The sequence below is a fragment of the Camellia sinensis genome, chromosome 7 (genome assembly GCF_055761805.1).
Source record: "Camellia sinensis isolate YWXY chromosome 7, ASM5576180v1, whole genome shotgun sequence".
NCBI lineage: Eukaryota > Viridiplantae > Streptophyta > Magnoliopsida > Ericales > Theaceae > Camellia > Camellia sinensis.
Genome location: NC_138967.1, coordinates 197,846,338 through 197,865,924, shown reverse-complemented (window position 1 = coordinate 197,865,924; position 19,587 = coordinate 197,846,338). Strand labels below are relative to the sequence as shown.

The 19,587-nt window shown below is 33.3% G+C and overlaps 2 protein-coding genes across 8 annotated transcripts; both read right to left on the bottom strand.

Annotated features, from left to right (window-relative positions):
- Window positions 1-386: 386 nt before the first annotated feature.
- On the bottom strand, window positions 387-5,381 carry LOC114309585 (protein MAIN-LIKE 2). 2 transcript variants are annotated; one of them, XM_082881731.1, is made up of 7 exons: window positions 3,230-5,381; window positions 2,998-3,106; window positions 2,254-2,898; window positions 1,996-2,163; window positions 1,512-1,919; window positions 836-1,393; window positions 387-727 (listed from the first exon to the last, which is right to left on the bottom strand). In XM_082881731.1, exons 2-6 carry the CDS (start codon window positions 3,088-3,090, stop codon window positions 917-919), a joined length of 1,791 nt encoding a protein of 596 aa, XP_082737857.1. In that variant the 5' UTR covers window positions 3,091-3,106; window positions 3,230-5,381; the 3' UTR covers window positions 387-727; window positions 836-916. The 2 variants fall into 2 exon arrangements, with proteins under 2 accessions (XP_082737857.1, XP_028111160.2); XM_028255359.2 differs by having other exon boundaries at window positions 4,711-4,844.
- Window positions 5,382-6,640: 1,259 nt separating this feature from the next.
- Window positions 6,641-19,516, bottom strand: LOC114309579 (serine/threonine-protein phosphatase 5). Of its 6 annotated transcripts, none has more exons than XM_082881729.1 (14): window positions 19,318-19,506; window positions 16,757-16,848; window positions 15,748-15,853; window positions 15,405-15,574; window positions 15,248-15,319; window positions 13,875-14,025; window positions 13,357-13,465; window positions 13,142-13,259; window positions 11,731-11,878; window positions 11,005-11,253; window positions 8,903-9,028; window positions 8,721-8,821; window positions 7,239-7,313; window positions 6,641-7,080 (listed from the first exon to the last, which is right to left on the bottom strand). In XM_082881729.1, the coding sequence occupies exons 3-14, from the start codon at window positions 15,824-15,826 to the stop codon at window positions 7,021-7,023; spliced, it is 1,458 nt and encodes a 485-aa protein (XP_082737855.1). In that variant the 5' UTR covers window positions 15,827-15,853; window positions 16,757-16,848; window positions 19,318-19,506; the 3' UTR covers window positions 6,641-7,020. The 6 variants fall into 6 exon arrangements, with proteins under 6 accessions (XP_082737855.1, XP_082737854.1, XP_082737853.1 ...); XM_082881728.1 differs by having other exon boundaries at window positions 15,748-15,838; XM_082881727.1 differs by lacking the exon at window positions 16,757-16,848 and adding an exon at window positions 18,727-18,855 and having other exon boundaries at window positions 15,748-15,838; window positions 19,318-19,465.
- Between the last annotated feature and the right edge of the window lie 71 nt (window positions 19,517-19,587).

Below are 19,587 nucleotides of genomic sequence, written 5' to 3'. Positions count from 1 at the left end.
ATAACATTAAATATATATATATATATATATATAAAATAAAAAATAAAAAGAAGAAAAGAAACAACCATAAAAAAAGGAAGGGTTCATAAAAAACGGAAAGGTACAATAGGTCATGACTCATGTGCACCAATAAACTAAGGAAAATGCTATCCATACATAAAATTCATACAAAAAGTATCACAAGAATGATGTGGCAATTTCAATTTGGTAAATAATTGTCATCTTTGTGAGTGTCTTGATTTTAAGTGAAAAATTTATATTGAGCGACATCATTACTCATAAACTAAATGCTTGGAATAAGGAAATGGGGATGTCACATCTACTTCAAATGCTCAAGAAATCCAGCAATCAATACTATAAGTCTACAAGGTCTATGCAATCAGAATCTTCAGAAAATGCTTTAACGTCAATAATGCTTGAGAAGCTGAGTTGTTGAAGAGCATAGCATCCACAAAAATTCTTTAAATAACTTTACAGAATGATTTAATAATGCAGAATACATATCCAGATTTTTAAAATGTTCCCATTATATAAAGTCGTCTCTATATGAAGAAAAACTAGCAATACAACATCAAATATGCAAGGACAATAGCTAACCCGACTTGCTCAATGTCAGTTGGCAGATAAATTACAATCAAGGTCACAGTGGAAGAGCTTTGGTTCTCTAGCCACTCCTGCAAATCTCAGCCACATTTCACAAGCATTGACGACGTTAATCTTCAACAACCTGTATTCATGACAACAGAAAATTTATATTAAGTTAAAGCAATGCAAATAAGACAACAAGAAGAAGCAAGATCAATAATTTGACTACACACATCATATAAGCACACACCTCTTGCAATAAACCTGAAAGAAAAAACTCTACAAAATCTAGCGGTTGTCTTCATAATCTAAACTAGAAACTACAATCATTCTACTGACTATCCATGCCAGTTTCAACAAATGACTGTGGAACAACCTCACACCCCCTCGCTGTGTGGGAAAGTTGGTTGTGATCAACTTCATCACCTGTATGGCGAAACTGAGAGTCATCAATAATGCTAAAAGGACGATATATCTGGGAATGATCAAACTCGCAATCTACATGACATAGCCTCGAGTTATCAACCCCGATAGCAATGAGTTCAACAGATGCGACAACACATTCCTCTGAATCATCCCTCTGCTTACGCTTCTCCGTACACTTCCTTCTTACCCTCTCTTTTCCCCTTACTCTTTTTCCAAGTTCATTTTGTGGGTTGGCTGCCACTACTATTGAATTTTCAATCTCGTCCCTCAAACATTCATGCACAATATCCCTGATTCTTGTAACAGAGTATATCTGCTGCTCATCCATCCCGTGTGTAGAAAGTGTATCTGCTAAATGTGCAATGTCCCTCAACGCAGCATTCTGTCAATGAAGTAATCAGTAATGTGTAGCAAAAATTAAAATAAAATACTATAAGAAAAGGTAATCAACAGTGAAAAATATTTTGTAATGGATAGTACACATTAAAGCAAAGATTTACCATTCTCTGAAACTCAGATGAGATAGGTAATGGCCTTCCCACCCACTTCCTTGTAATTCTCAAGTACCACTGCATGTAGTCACTGTCATCCACATCTTCATCACCCCCAACATCTTCATCACCCTCCACAATATGAAGACGACGATCTGACCATTCATTAAGCTCTGATTCCATCTTTCCTGCCAAATCCACCCCCCCATCGACCCCACGGCTCTTCCTCTCCCACTGTGGCACATTTTCTGGGATTGGTTGTTGCATGCCACATTGTCTGAGGCAACGATCAGGGAGGTGTCTCTCTGCTTTGTCATAACAAATCAACATTGTCTTTGACCTTCCAAGAATTAGATTGTGTTTGATTTCTTCAGGTATAAGATTACGATTAATATTTGTGTAAGGACACCACTCAACCTGTACATTAACACAATATTAATGCTACTATCAATGTTGAGAAAGTGCATGTAATTTAACTGCACAGAAAGCTTACATCAGATGGCTTTAAGGCATCCAATGCTTTACGATAAAAGGCTACATCACGGTTTGTTGTTGGACCACTCTGTTTTCCTTTCCATCTAAGTACAAATGGAAATTGATCATGGATTGGGTCATGATTAAACTTTGGTCGACCAACATTCAGGTGACAGTAACTCCAACACTACAAAATAGAAATAACCAATAACAATCATAGCTAGCATTTGACTAACAAGTTTTCCAGAAGGAAGAAGAAAAGGAAGTTTTCAAAAACCTGTAGCATTGTTAAACAGCCACTAATGGTGCTCTGAGATCTAAGGGAAGCATTGCCAAGAGCTCTGTACAAGAATGACAATGTAGCTGCACCCCAGGCATACTTCCCAGCTTGGTCGAAATTCTCAAACAACGGGAGGTACATGACAGGGACTTTGTTACCCGTGGTAGTAGAAAATATTGTGCTACCAACGAGGTAAAGAAGATATGCACGTGTATGGCGCTCAATATTTTCAGTTGGTGCATCCTCAGGACACTGAGAGAAGGTCTCTTTCAACCAACTAAGCTTCACCATCCCCCCACTTGTGTGCCTAGTGTCCGGTGCTTTCCCTAAATACTTCACACAGATTGCGTCACAGGTGGTATATGTTACACCTATAACAGGTTCACCATCAATCGTTAGTCCAAGCAAGTATGCAACATCTTCAAGAGTTATTGTCATTTCCCCAACAGTGAAATGGAAAGTATTAGTTTCCCTCCTCCACCTCTCAACCAATGCAGATATGAGTGGGTTATCTAAACTAATTGCTGGTATCAATCTTAAGTAGTCAAATCCAGCCTTCTTTACCAATTCAACCTGTTTTGATGTGAGTGTCCACTGATCAAGCTTTGAAGTGTGTTCATGACATCTAAGTGCACCACGCTCCTGTCAATACATTATTTAAAACTATTGTGAGTTATTTATCATGTTAAAATACTTCAATGAAAAAATACAGTAGAGAACTTGTCTAAAAGAAAACTGCACCTGCCCCTCCCAAACTGCAGATGAAACATGTTTATCTTGATCATACAATACAGACTCATCAATTGGTCCAGGATTGGTTGCATAAATATCCATTTCCAACTGAAATAAACTGCCCAAAACACAAGGAAATAAACAAAAGAATACATAAATTTTAAGGAGAACAACATGAAATTACTACTGATGCAGCAGAGATGGTATTTCCAAATACTTGGTTTAAAGTTCTAAACCTTACGTTGAATAATAACGAGGTGGGGTTTAAACGATAAGCTGAAAAATTTACAATAAGAATGAAGATGGCAGGGATCCGGAAAAGGAAGGGGAGGGGGGTGTAGATTCTGATGGATCTAAACAGGTTAAGGTGGAATCAACTAGGGGAATCTGTACAAGGTCTCTTGAAAATAGAACCAGAATTGTCAATGATAGAGAACACAAGATGAATAATCCATTTAATTGACAGATTATTGACAAAAAAATGTACAAAACAGATTAAAAGCAAGCAATAGAGTGTAAGACAAATACGGTTTCCAGTCAAGAATCAAATTTTCATTTAAGTATGTTGTTTTGATTAGCTTAGAAACATGAAGGAAATGAAAAAATGAATTGGGAAACGTATGAAATTATTTGGAAACAAAAACTACAACCTACATAAATTTTAATACATTCTCAATAACTAAATAATTGAATATGCCGAGGTCTATCAATCTTAGAAAGAAGCCCATAAACAAAAAGTTAAGGAGGGTTCAATGGACAAAAAATTTACAGGTCAATGTTGGATAATGGATCAACTGCAATTGAACAGTGCCATCGCAATCATATCTTTACGAGAAACAAAAGAAAGACATCAGAATCATATCATCATAACCTCGAGTACACTAAAGCCGTGTTTCGCATGATCAAATCCATGCTTGGTCATCTTAGTTCAAATTTTGAACTAAGGGGGTCTCAAATTACAATTCAAGACATGGATTGGATTGTGCCGCCAAACTCACAAACGCTTCGTTTGGGAAGTTGCTATTTTAGTAGGCTATTTTAGTTTTTGGCTATTTTAGTAGGCTAAAATTTTTGTGTTTGGGAAGATGATTGGATTTTTTTGTGGTTGGATGTGATGTTTGTGAGAGAAAAAGTGAAATGATTATGGGTTTGATGTGATATTTTGTCTTATTAACTATTTTAGCCTAAACTAGGCTATTTTTTTCCTCACCAAACACCCCCAGAAAAAGATGATTAAGGAAAATGGAATAAAAAGGAACAGTGGATATAAAATTTTCCTTTGGCATACCTATCAATGTTCTATATAAAACTTGAGTTCAATCTAATTGTTCAAAAGATTTGTTCTTAAAGCCCACATAAACAAAAATCATTGTCCACAGAATGGGGAAAAAAAATAAAAAAAAAAATGTTTGGAATTCATAAAACCCAGTACACAAAATGACCTAAACACAACAACTCAACATTTAACAATCAACACATTAAGCCACAACTACTACTTTCTCCTTCAATGTTGTCCAACTAGAAAACCTAAAATTACTATCCCTCAAATCCAATATAATAGAAAAACTAGGGCAAATCGGTAAAACAAATCTATCTTACACAACATTTGAATTACCGATAAATAAATACACGACCTATACATACATACATACATACATATATATATATATATATATATATATATATGATTAGAGAGAGAGAGAGAGAGAGAGAGAGAGAGACCTGGGGATTGAGAAGAATTCCGAGCAATCAAGAGTAATCGAACATCAATGCAATGTTCTCTGGGTCGCACCGGTTTAAGCCGACTCTCATCTATAAGCGAACCGGGTTTAACCTAATTCTCATCTATGGGTTGTTTGGTATACATTATTAATTTTTTATTTTTTATTTTAAAATTTGAGTCAAAGTATTGGATAATAATTTTTATTTGTGATTTATGATGTAAAAATAATTTAAATAAATTAAAAAAAATAAAGGCTGGTAGAACTTTTGAAATTTAATTCTACCCCTTAGTTTCAATGTGTTGTTTGGTTACAGCTTTAAAAAATTAATTTCACACCTACTTTTCAAAACACTCATTTTTTAATATTATATGTCACATTACTCAATTCAAACTATTTTTAAAACTCATAACCAAACAAATTTTTCACACTCAAATCATAATTCCAAAACTTACAAACTCAAAACACAACTCTATTATCAAATCATAATTCTAATGCTCTACCAAACGCAAATACTTTTATTTTTTGATTATCAATTTTTAACACCAGCTTGAATTTTCCTACCAATTAATTTGATTGGCTTATGTCAAACATTTGAAGCTATGGCATCTTTGGGAATTGGTATCATCCAAATATTACATTGAAATTGATCATAAATTTCTTCTTCCAAATATTGTAGGTAATATGGGAAATCACTCAACATTGGTGCCGTTTGGTGTACCTATTAAAAACAGATTATAAATTATAACTTAATAAATTATAAATTATGACTTTAATCTGAAGTTATTGATCTGTTTGGTGTAACCGTTAGATTATAAATTTAAGTTGTTAAGTAGCTTTTTTAATTAATTTTTATTTTTTTATTATTCACTACTTATCTACATTTCTTATAAAAAATAATAATCATATTCTATAACCCATTTGAGTCTTTTTCTATTTTTAAAAAAAAATTAAAAACAAAAAAATTTAAGAGTATAACAGTAAATTAACATGTCCACAGCAAAAAGTGATAATCAAAAGCAGCTTCTCAGAATCAATTTTTTTGACTTAAAATAAGTTGTTAAAATAAAAAACTTTTTGAAATAAATTTAACCAAACAGTCCAAAATAACTTTTTAAAAACCAGAAATTATAAATTAGCTCAAAAAAACCCAAACACCCTCACACCCTCATTGCTTTGAAAAGTTTATTCTTATTTTCTAAGACTTTATTACAAGTTAATTCTACTTTTGAAACTTATTATCTATTAAGTTTTATTGATAAATTTATCAATTTCTTTTATTTTTATGAATAAATTTATCAATCTAGATCTGTAAATAAATAAATCTAATTAGTACGCCTTTTTAGTAAATGCCTTTATTTTCTAATGGCAAAAGAATTTAAAGAACCAAAAAGTGAGTGAAAAATATTATTTGAAAATTTTGACTTGTTTATGATCCTCAAATTTTCTTTTAGATTAGAGAAATAAGTCATCAAATAACTTGCTTTATAACTGCTTAATTTATAATTGTCCATATTCATCCAAAGGTGAATACCTTTGTCAGCAACGAGCACCAAATTTGCATTTCATAGAGCTTAACAAGCCATTTCGAGTGAGAAATGACATCAAATGAGAATCCCTGACCTAGATGATTGAAAAAGAAAATTGAATCTCATGTATGAAGGAGTTTGAGCAGAAAATTTCATCCACTTATTTGACAATAGAATCTGTTTGGAGGTTGGGTTATGGTTCCTTGAAAACTTCTAAATCGATTTCTCATTGTCAAGATGCAAACATGACTTACGCATGCGATTTCAATAACTTCTGTATTTTGCCAAATAGCTTTGTAGAAAATAACACACCATCCTTTCTTCCTACAAAAACCTTTGTTCCTAACAGAGCATGCCTTGATTCCAGAAGATAAATCCAACTAGAAAATAGATAAATAAAATCTGGTTTGCAAAATCACATGATGCATGCTCATTGATGGAGGATTAGATAAATTAATAAAAGCAAACCGAGAAACAGGAAATAATAAATCCAAACGAGGAGACAAAAAAATAAGGCAAACATTTTACATGCACCGCCATTCATGCTTCTTTTTCACTCAGCAAAAACATGAACTTGGGGGCCCTAGTATTTTCACTTTTAAAGCGGGCAGTAGTAAAGCCGGGGAGAGGAGGAAAGAAAAAAAAGTCTAAAAATCTCACAGGGAAATTCACACGTGTCAAACGAACCACCTCTTCTCAACCTTCTGGAATAACTTTGCACTGGGGCAGTAACACCAAGGTACATGGGAACATGTGTTCAATCCTCTGATTAAGTATTTGAATTAAGAGAACATTCGGAGGAAGTTGTTGGCATATGCCATTGGCTTGACATCGGGATGCGGCTGCAATTTCACCCACGCAAGATTTGAGTAAGGAATAGAATCAGACCAATAGATAAATTGATATAGGAAACAGGTGTGCACATGATTTATATGATTGAAACCAAAGATAAATAAATAAGGGAAGAAAACATCATGTTTGGGACAAAGAAGCTACTGACCACTGCTGAAAATGTAACAATGTTTGGCTTCAGGTTGGGGGCTTCGAAGCGAATAAAAGCACCCTTATTACCCATCTGCAGCATGCAAAATAAAAAGCAAATGTAATGTGTAAAGTTTGCACCAAATCCAATCTTCCCAGATGATCAACTCTATATCAAAGCAATAGTCAAACCAATCCAGAGCCCAAAACACAGAGTTGATACCAAAGATTTAAGCAGCTTCAGCTCCAGTTCCCTTGTCCCAACAAAGAGGGGGAGAAAACAAAGGCAGCCTCATACACAAGGCTCTTGTCACTATGGGGTTTGGGGAGGCCAGGTGTACACAGCCTTATCCATTCATACCCCTGTGAATGGGGATTTTGTTTTCATGTTTCAAACCCGTGACATAACACTCACAATGAAGGTAGGCAAGCCCTCCCCATCTCAAAAAGCCAAAAAAAAGGCCTTGAGGGCTATGTGACCCAGAGGCTGCAAAAACGAGATTGTGGAGAGAGTTTTCTCCATGAAAAAGTTCTGAGATATTAACATATATCTCACAAGTATTTGAAATAACATTAAACGAACAATGTGGAAGCTTTTTGCTATCTCGGGTTTTTAATGAAAAAATACTAAGAAGCATGTCCTAATAATTATCAAATAACAAGGGTCCACTTTGAAGATAAAAGCCATCATCTATTCCAAAATATTCAAAAAAAAAAATAATAATAATAATACCTCAAACCTAGAGGCTCAGCCACTTCAAAATGGTTGTCGTGTCCATGTTTGACATGTATCGAATAATGACACGCTGTGTGTCAATTTTTTTAATTGTTATTTTTTGCGAAACACTTCACGTATGCGTGTCCTGTGTTTACACACACCTCAGAACACCTTTGTGGATTTGTTTTTATCATTTTAGGAAGTTGATTGGGGATCAAAGCAAATATATGTAGGCCAAAAAGGGGAAAACAGAACTCAAAATAAAAATACACCCTTATATACATTGATATCTCTTATATTTCTGTGCCCTAAATTTATATTCATGGACGTAACAAATAAAAATATATATTTTTGCCATATTCCTGCCATGATTGTATCTTAATTTTTTTCAAAATTATTGTGTCCCATGTCTGTGTCAACCATATACATATACAGATAATATGCACCATCTTTTTGCCCAAGTATCTCCTCATTGTCAATCTCGATGTCTTTCTTTGTCTGTGTCATTTAATTTTTCAATAGCCATAAACTTGATATTTCATGTGTACACAACAAAGCCATTTTAGCTCCCTCCCATGTATGTTCAAATTTTGCAAATATCTTTTTACCTTTATCTTTTAAAAAAAAGTACACATTTTTGGCAAATATTTATGTTTTGTCACAAAATTGTGGAGGACAAGTATATGACCTAGAGCAACATTTGGAACCCACCACAAGTTCTATATGAACATATCCTAGAATAGAAACATGTACAAGTTCAGGAAAAGGCCATGATTAAATTACCTGATCACAATAGTTTGGAGCAGAAAACACAGTAATAAGTTTACCATCATGCTCAATCTCATAACCTTCGTCCTTCACTTCATGAGACCGCACAACTAAATCTGCCAAATGAATTAAATGTGTAATTAAACAGACTCAAAAGAAATGAAAAATGAAAAGCATCATAACTGTCAGAGAAGTACCTAGTTTGTTTTCCTGCAAAAATCTTTTTGTTACATCTCCACCAAAAGAAAGACCTACACCCCGCTTGCTAGGACCTCTTCCAGGCTGAGGTTGTGGATCACTCCACAACAATTCACACATCAAACCTAATTATAAAAAAAAAAAAAAGAAAAAGAAAAAGAAAAAGAATACATGAGCCTACCTAAATACAAAATATTTTACACAACTTTATAACCATACGTCTCAGAATTAAACCAAAAGAAAACAATAATCCAAGTTACTGTAATGAATCATCATTATACAGATTCTACATTTTAGAAACTATGGCCTTGTTTGGTTTGCCTCTGGGAAAAAGATTTTGGAGAAAATTTTTGGAAATTTTGTTTGGTTTGTAATTTTTCTCAAAAAATTTTCAAAATCACTTTCTCACTTACACATCAATCAATCACTTTTTCTTTCACATACATATCTACTCAATTACAACAAAATATCAAATCGTCCTAAACTCCCAAACTCCAAAATTATTTTTGAAATATAAAACCAAACAAACTACAAAATTTTCTAACTCCATTCACAAAATATTTTTTGAAAACTTGTCTCCCAAAGTCAAACCAAACAAGGCCCATATTTTCCACAGTCTAGCATTATTAGTCAATTAGAAGGGGCATGACAGCAAAATATAAAAATAATCAAAATGTAACAGCAGCTGAGATTCCCCATTCACTAAAAACTGAAATTTTGAGTCAGTTAACTAAAGGATAACAGCACTACGCACATAATTAGTTCCATATAGTTGTCAAATCGGGATTCGTATCGTGAATCGAAATGGTCTCGTACCGAATCGCGAATCGAATCGAATCGTGAATCGTAAAGATTCGGTCACTTCTTCTAAATTATTTAAAAACATATATTTACACATTTAGATGTTAAATATATTTTATGAATATAAAATATTTAGACTTAAATAAATAAAAATGTTATTTTGAATGATAATTACTTAGTTTAATAAGTAAGAAGTTAACAAACGTTCTTATGGAAGATCACCATCTTATCTTTTTTTTTTTTTTTTTTAAGATATTTCTTATCAACCATTCTTAATAAAAATAATAACCAAATAGACAAACTATCAATTTCTAAAGTAACAATAATTAATAATAATATTGATATTTGGACAATAAGTATACATACTTTTCTAAGTAACAGTGAACAAATAATAAGAAATAATTATTTAGAATCTTTTTTTTTAAAACCTAAAATATTTTAAAAGTATAACTGACCTCATACATGTAATATTTAATTTAATAAAATAGCAATAGATAATTCATAGTGTAATTTTAATCTTAAACATCTTTAGAAGATATATTACGATTTTTTAAAGGGAAAAAAAAAAGAGAAGAAAGGTTAAAAATATGTTGGGTCTGAGTAAATCTAATTGGATCTTATTAAAAACTTCATGATCACTAAAACAACAACAAATCATGTATATATGTTGGTTATTTTAGTATTAAATGCTATTAGAAGTTGTGTTATGTCATTTTTATTAAAAATATGGAGGAAAAATAGAGTCAAAAATATGTCGGACACAATAATTTTAAAAATTGCATGAATCGTAAAAAGTGAATCGAATCGTGAATCGATTGTAAATCGTGCGATTCACTAGAGATTCACTTTTAAAATAGATTCACTCTTAGATTCGTATCGATTTTGCAAAAATTACGAATCGAATCGTGAATCGAATCGCGAATCGTAAGATTCTGATAACAGAATTCAAAAATCTGTAGAAACAGTTATGCAAAGTGCTATAAAAAGTTTCTTTCATTTTCTAATTAGGTTTGTATTAAAAGATGTAGCTAGCTATGATATCTATAGAGAAGGCATATAACTACTACACACAACAAAAATAAGATTAAATAGGCTATTGAACAAGATTGGCCAGAAACAAGCTTGACTAGCCCATGTTCAAGCGAACTGTCAAATATTTTGGCAAGGAGAACTATATCAAAATGAATTCAATAAGATCTCGTTGAATCATTAATGGCAGGAATATATAGGATTCTATCCCAAGAGCAATTTAAGCTTCAAAAAATATATATTATATATGAGTTCAGCATGTGAAGCTTACCTTCCTCTGGCGGCTCACAAAACCGATCAATTGCTCTAATATCAGAGAGCTTAACCCCATCAACACTGAAAAGACCACCATGAACTATGAAAACCTTCTCATTTATTACGTGAGCCAAAGGTAAACAACAGAACACTTCGGCAAAGGCTTCCACAAATGTGTCACTCAACTTGGACCTGACCTCACCCTCAAAACCATATATCTTATTCATGCTCTTACTCTCGTGGTTTCCTCGGGAGAGATATATAGCTGAAAATTTTAGAAATAAGTTCACAAGGCACAATCAAAATTTGAATTGTAGGTTGCCAGCATAGGAGTGCACATAATCAGCACATTCTTGACAATCGTAGCTAGTTATTCTTAATTCATAGCAAATTGCATATAAGCAGAATACTTGCAAAACAGATATTATTCATAAAATCTTTATTTTCCCTCAAATTTGAGTAGTCTCACAACAAACAATCAAATGACAACATATAATGCAAAAAACAACACTCGTTAAAGCCATGACTGATACACAGTTATTAAGGAAAAGCAACCAATCGTGCTCAGCAATTAAAATTACATAATACACAAAAGACGAAGAAGAAGGAAAAGTACAAAATTACATAAAGAACAACATGTTCTCACATAAAACACCCATCATTATTGGTCGTAGGAGTTAAAAACTCATCAAGAAAACTAAAGCAGGGAAGATCAAAACAGCGTGAACATAAGCAGGCTTACCTGACGGGGACATGCACTTAAATGCAAACAGTGTGAGTATGACCTCTAATGAAAAAGATCCCCTATCCACAAAGTCGCCATTAAACAGGTATGGATTGTCTTCTGAGGGAAGCCCATTGAGCTCAAAAATGTTTAAAAGATCATAATACTGCAACCAAATCAGAGAAAAAATAAATACAATAGTAGAAGAATTACAAAAGAAATGACCAAGAATCAGCAACCTAACCACACGGCAGATGGAGACCAGAATGGATATTCATTTGAAATATTCAAACAGCAACAATGATCATACAATAAACATTGTTTCCTAAAGTAACTTACCTCGCAGGCCGGATTAGGATTTAAAAGAGTGAATGCAGGTTGCAGGCTTTGGGAATTTAAATTAGGTGGAATTTCACTGGTTATTTGTATTTGAAATTCTTGACAGCAAATAATTACAGGCTTTGGGATCTTATATTGAAGGGCAAATGTCAGGAAAAGCATTTGGGTTGACTAAGCTTAATATGGCATGTTTTGAGAATTAAAAAAGGTTGTCAAGGGGCTGCAACTAGTAACTTGTGAAAAGTAAAGTTGCATATTCTTTTATCATTATTATTGAGGTATGTGTTGCTAGGTTTCAATACTCTATTGCAGTTTACATATGCATAAAAAACTGAAGAAGAAAATAAAAAAAGAAAATGTTACGTAGATTTCCCATGCTTCACCCTAGGCTAAGACAGAATCTAAAATTTCCTGAAGGCCAGCGCTCTTGAGTTAAATGAGTAAATAAATATTCATTGGTCTTTTCCCATTTCTACGAGAAATAGATTTCCAAAATAAGAATCATTGAGAATTCAACCATTTCACACTTAGAAACACATACAACGACCTAATAACATGAATATACCTAAAATAAGAACCATATACCACTGCTACCACCCATGTCCGGTGAATCCAGAAATTACCATTATACCTTTGACAACTAAGATATAAAACATTACCAGAGTCAACCTAAAATGACATCAAAACAGTACTTGAATCAACCTAACACTTTATTACCCAAGGACTCAAGTAAGCCCTATATGAAATTCCAAAAACTCACACTTTCCCACCCGGTGCATGTTTTGCGTCAACAAGCCAATCTGCCCTCACATGTCCATGAAAGACATGTACCTTTGGTTTCATCCGCCTAAAACAATTTTGATTGTCAATGTACATGTTTAACTTGCTATCATAAGCACATATCTTCAACGCCCCAAACTAAATGGGCAAGCCGATATTACACAGCCACAACAAAGAAAAATTATAATGAAACCATAAATGAGGACCTAAAATAGTTATCATATGGCTCAAGAGCTAACAAAAGTTACATTGAAAAGCTATATTTTGCACTTGATCTAACACAATAAGGACTTCAGAGTAAAATAATTACCTGACCATGTACATCACCACAAACAGTGAAATGCTTTCCATCGGGAATATTTATATCAACAAGAGACGGCAATGCGCACAGCATTTCTCTTGTTTGTAAGACAATCTGGAAGGCATATCTATAACATGAACACAAATATTTAGAGAGAAACAACAAAACAGTAACAAGTCAATAATCAGAACAATAACACCATTACTGTTGAATTTTATACATACCGTTTGTGTAAAAACTTCTGATTCCTAAAGTCATCCATCATTTTCTTCACAAAATTTAAAGTTACAAAATCTCCCTCTATTCTTGCACCATCATACTGTGGCTCCACCTCTATAGTTAAAAGGAACATAATTAATTTATAGGCAATAGAAGTAACTACTTATATTATCGCGTTTTATATTCTCCTTTCCTTTTCCTTTTCCTTTTTCCTAAAATACAGGCAGCTTTTTTAATCAGCAACAAAAGTTTATCCATACTAATCTATAAAGGGAGAACACCAATTGGTGTTTCCCTTTTTTTGACATTATGTAAACTTTTTCCAATGACAAGTTTAGCCCAACAACACAAATCTGTTTTACCTGGTTTACCGGAGTTCTAGCTTTGCTGATTTTGAAGGGGGAAAAAGGAAAAACTCAATGTCCATGTTGTACACAAAATGTACAAAGAAAGTAAGCAAAATACAAGGGTTAATTTTTTTTTTTTTTTAAAAGTAAAGGAAAAATCACAAGACAATTAATACCTATAGAATGGAAATCAATAGAATCAACTATTGAACGCCTTTCAGACTCAGGTACAGCAATTGCTTCTTCAAATTTGAGCTTCATTACAGCTTTCTCGCATTCCTTCAATTTCCTAGTAGCATCAAGATCATTTGGACAGATTTTCTTGACCTAGGTTAATGAGTGAAATATCCATTAGTACACTGCAAAAGGAATTTATGAGTACTTGCGTATATTTATTCCAAAAAGACAAAAGATGGACATCAGCAAATACATAAAGTGTCCATTTGTCAAAGAGCAGAAAAAACAAGTGAGAAAAAGATAGGGAGGATACTAAGGTTTGTTTTAGTTTCAAATTGCAGGGTGGCTAATGGTTGGATTAAATGAAAGGTTTTTCATGAACTGTGGCAGCATGCAGACAGAATTAAGGGTTTCGAATAAGGACAATTATTCTTGAAAACATCACAATCACCATAGAAAAGGTCTCTTGCTATAATAAGAAGATATTTAATGTTTCCTTTTCTTTTTCCGTTACACCAAGTGTTTCCGGCCTATTTTGAGTCCAAAGTAATCCCATCAGATGCAACAATCACCTGCAAACATTGCATTCCTTGCATTATTACTTATTACTCCTAGTTGTTTTAATAATTTCGATAATTCATGATGGTGAAGAAGATGAACAAAAAATCTACATGTCCTATCTAAGGTCCCATTCAGATGTATGATTTCACATTGCCACAGAATCATGTACAAGGCAAAATCATTTTTGACAAGTCCAAACATGAGAACAAAAAATAGTCAGATATTGGCAAAATATTAAGATAAAAGGACACTATACTCCTAAACATAGACATTATAAGTGGAAATTCTATTCTGACAACACAAGCAAGCGGTTTGATTCATTTGGAAACAAGTTTTACAAATAATACCATGAGGCTACGATTTACAATTATCTTGCAAGACAGACAAGAGACTCAACTAATTGAGCTTTTTGACAAATGTGACAAGTACAATTCACATTCAGACCAAAAAATTAGATAATTTTTTTGGCATTTAATTACTATGACCTATGTTTGTACAAGATAAATTAAACAAATATTTTTTCACAAAACAATCAAAGGGGTAAATTACACTGACACCCCTTGGATTCCTTTGAAAGATATGAGAGAGTGAGGGTAAAGAAAAAGAAAAATTAGTAAACAAAACTGAAGATTTTTGTTTTTTTTTTTTAACAAAAAAGGATATTACAGTAATTTCATTATTTCAGTTAACCCTGTTATTGATAGGGGAGGTCAGTGGTATTTCAGAAAATAAGGATGACAATGTGATTTCAAACGAATCTAGGGGGTGTCTGTAATTTAACCTAATCAAAGATCTTATTGGTAATGAATACCTGCTGAAAATCCTTTAGGGCTTCTTTGAACTTGCCCATTGCAAGATGTGCTGCACCTCGCCTATAATAACCCTGTAATTAATAATGACAATTAAAAAGTAGATCTCAGAATTTTAAAAGCACAAGATCCACAAAAGCTTTAGATTGCAAAGCATGCCTTCGAATATTTGGGATCAACTTCAATAGCCCTTGATGCATCCTGTATTGCACTGCCATACTCCTCAAGTCTAGTGTGAGCAATTGCACGATTTGCCCAGTACACTGCATTTTCACTGTGTAGTTCAATTGCTTGAGTATACAGATCAATAGCTTGAGAATATTTATGTGCTGCAAGGGGAAAAATCAACATGGTCAGGACAGCTGAAGAAGTGAAAAGCAGCATCAAGAATATTGCTCTGCAGTGCTTGGTACAACTTTGACTCATTTTTTGGCAGAACAGCTTGATTGAAGGATACTAAGTGACTTAATTAATTAAACTAGACAAGCCTAATCATCGTTACCTTTGAACGCTTCATTAGCAAGAAGTTTGATTTCTTCAGCTCGCAAAACATTTGAATTTTCAGTTTCCATACTGGGCATAGTAGTTGTTTTCTACACGAAATCAGGCTGAATAAGTCAGAAGATAATTACTGCTCTTCCACGCCACTGTAAAAAAAATGCTCTACCTTCTCCATTGAAAGAATAAAACTCAAAAGTACCAAGAACATTGCAAGCATATGCAAACAAAGAGATTGGTTTTCGAAAATTCAGACATCAATAAATATTCTAGAGTATACCACAGAAGGTTTTTACTTTTCCACTTTCCTTCTTTTTTTGTTTGGTAGGAAAGTAAGAGACCAATGTGGCAGAAAACTAGCAAATGCATTCAGGGTATTTACCTTCTGAGAATGTTTTAATGCAATTAAAATGATCAATAAAGTTGAAAGGCATGAGACAAATGCAAAAGTCAACACCTTCCCACTCACACTTTGATAATGTGTACAAGGAAACCAATTTATGGAGATTTTTACTTTTCATCTTTCCTTCTTTTTTTGTTTGGTTGGAAAGCAAGACACCAATGTGGCAGAAACCTAAAAATGCATTGAGTTTATTTATCTTTGGGAATGTTTTAACGGAATTAAAATGATCAATAAAAATGATAGGCATGAGACAAACACAACAATCAACACCTTCCCATTTTGTGATGCTGTTCAAGGAAACCAATTTATGGAGACAAACCAAATCACTACCATGAAACTCCACTTCCATAGTAACTATACAATTTCCACTTGTACATTAAATAGATACAGATGTACAGACTCCCTCTTTCAACTTCAAAGGCAGAAAACCATAGACAAACTCGGGTTGATCAAAGGTTATGAAGGGAGATCAGATAAGAAGTTAGTGACATGGTCTCAAATTCAAAGAAACTACAGTCTTATATTTTGAAAGCCAAAAGATGATAAGTTTCTCATGTGTAGCTTCAGCATTTATTGCAAAAGGACACATAAATAATTAAATAAGACACACCCTGATTATGAAGACTTCCCATGGCTCACTATGGAAGCTAGTGCCTCCAAAAGTGAATTAGCATCAACTGCCTATCTATCCATGGACATAACCTAACATGTGCACAGAAGACAAGATTTTAGAGTGGGACCGGAATGAGGGGAAAAAACAAATAAATAATAAGAGTGAACAGCTCCCACAAAAAACTAAAGGTTAATAGTTGAAGGATAATTTGTTGAACTTGACTCATAAAATTAAGATCTATCACTCGTTTGATTGTTGGATTTTTTTTTTTTATAGAATTGGATGCGAATGGGAATATCGATAGGATTATCAAGCGAAAGGATGAGCTAAAAGATTAGATATGTGATGGGATTATGAATTCAATTATGAAGGATAAGTTACACCATTAGATAAAGGAATTAAATAAAGGATTGGATAGAGAAAGTGAGGATTACTTGTAGCCTGTTTGGTTAGGATGAAATAAGAAAGCATAATTATTTTTAACTGTCGAATGAAGGAGAGAAATATTCCGAAGAAGTCTCATCCCCAAATAACACACTTCCTATGGTATTACAAAATCCATCATTTTTTCCCATTTAATCCCCTATACCATTATTAAAGTTATCCGGAGGGAAATAGTCCGATGCACCAAACACCATACTAAAAAATGTGGGGCCCAGCTGTCCCCGATCCCTTATTCCCCTCCTTAATACCGCAAAAACCAAACACTGGACTTTTTTTTAGGTGAGGCCCGACTATCGCCCCTTACCCATATTCCCCATTTAATCGGAACATCAATTGTTGTTACGTGAATTAATCCTGAAATTATCCAAAGGAATGTTTGTGCAACCAATGTAAACCCAATAACTCCATTGTCTATTACAGACCATTTCATATAAATTCATCCACCAAAATTGACTCTTGCATCAAATACACAAACCAGTGCTATGGATGCCAACTTACAATATGATCATTTTAAAAATAAAAAGAACATATAATTTAAACGTTACGTGTCTTTTCTACTGTAACAATTGCACCATAAAGAGTATTTTCTTTTGGATAGGGACCATTAATCCCAAGAAGCACAAAAACATCTAAAAAGGTGCTAAACCTATGTTGGACATATGTCCAGATGTGTCCTGTTATTTTATTTTATTTTTAACTAGATGGATACACACTTCTGACAAACATGTGTTCATCATGTAGAGACACGTGCCTCCCTCCTTTAGACTTTATAATTTTAAGAATTGTAAAACCCCAAAACCTCTAATTTCTTTATAAGTAGAGCTTTCTAAAAAAGATATTAGAACATTTTTTAGCACACTTCTTTTTTTTTTGGGTAAGTCGCACACTTCTTTTCCAATATGTATTTACATTTAGTTCAATATAAATACACATATAAATACATGAATTTCAACCATTGATGCCTTCTACTACAAATGATCAATTTATTAGCATCAAAACATGCTCCATTCAGATCCAAATGAGAAGTACACAATACCAAAATGAAAATAAAAAATCACAGATACCTGTATTCTACATAGCCTCTGTTTAGGCACAATGTTACAAGTACTTAAGATCAAATGTTGCTCTATTAATACATAAAGCAAGTTAAGAAATTCCATAATGACAACAAAAAGCACCTAATATAGCACTAATTATAGAAGGTAAAAACTTTGCCAAACAAAATTACATGGTCCAACTAAGACATGCCTGAAACAAGAATTATTGACATTTAAACTCAATTTGTTTCAACGTAAAATTTTTATATTGAAAAATATATTCCATGAAAATTTATTTACATCAACGAGTTAATGTTTTCCCTCACTTTACCATGCTTAGCTAAACCGGTGAGATTGTTTTCTGGAAAAATTCCCAATTGTTTTTGGGAATATATTTTCATGTAAAAAACTTATATTCATGATCAATGTTATAATCTTTTAAACCAAAATTAAACCAAGATTTATATAACCATGTAGTAATAATACCTTCAAACTCTCAAAATGCATAAGAACACAAACGAACCATCCAAGTTTGTGTGCTTGTACATGGTCTAGCAAACCAGGATTACAAGGTACATTTCTACATCGGTAGTCATTGCATTTGAGAAGGATAGTCTAACATGGATAACAGCAATGAGAATAAAGCAATACATTAAACAACTCAAAGAATACATTAAACAACTTAAAGAATTGAACACAATACAAAAACCTTCAAAATAAAGCAACCAGCCTCAAACCCAATTCTAGAAACACTTCATAGAACTACAAAAACCTAGTTTTTAGCTTAAATTCTTCCGAATTGATTGCTCAAAATTCCAAAAATCTTAAAAGAAAGGCTCTTTATTTGACTAAATTGTATTAAACAACTAACATATAAACGAAGAAGGAAGCAGCAATCGGTCAAATAAACAAACCACAATGATCACCAAGCGATTCAAACGCGAAGAACTGAGGAAAATACAAGTAAATCCTATCCAAAACGAAGTCAAAACAAACAACCCACAAAGCTGAACAATCAGATGAATTGTGGGTTTGGCAGGGATATGAGAAAAGTGGAGAGTAAAAGATAGAAAGTACCTAGTGATTCGACTATTGCATTTGATGTGATTCGTCGCTTTTTGCAGAACTGAGAGAGAGAGAGAGAGAGAGAGAGAGAGAGAGAGAGAGAGATGGAGGGCAACCCTAGTTCAGAGAGAGTATGTGCTTCTATATATGTACGTACGTCTCTAGTTTATGTGCGTGTATGTTGCTCTTTGTGGTTTTCGTGAACAAAAACTTAAGAAGAGTCAAGAGAGAAATAATATGTGATTTTTAGTTTTTTTTTTTTTTTTTTTATGAACAATAGAA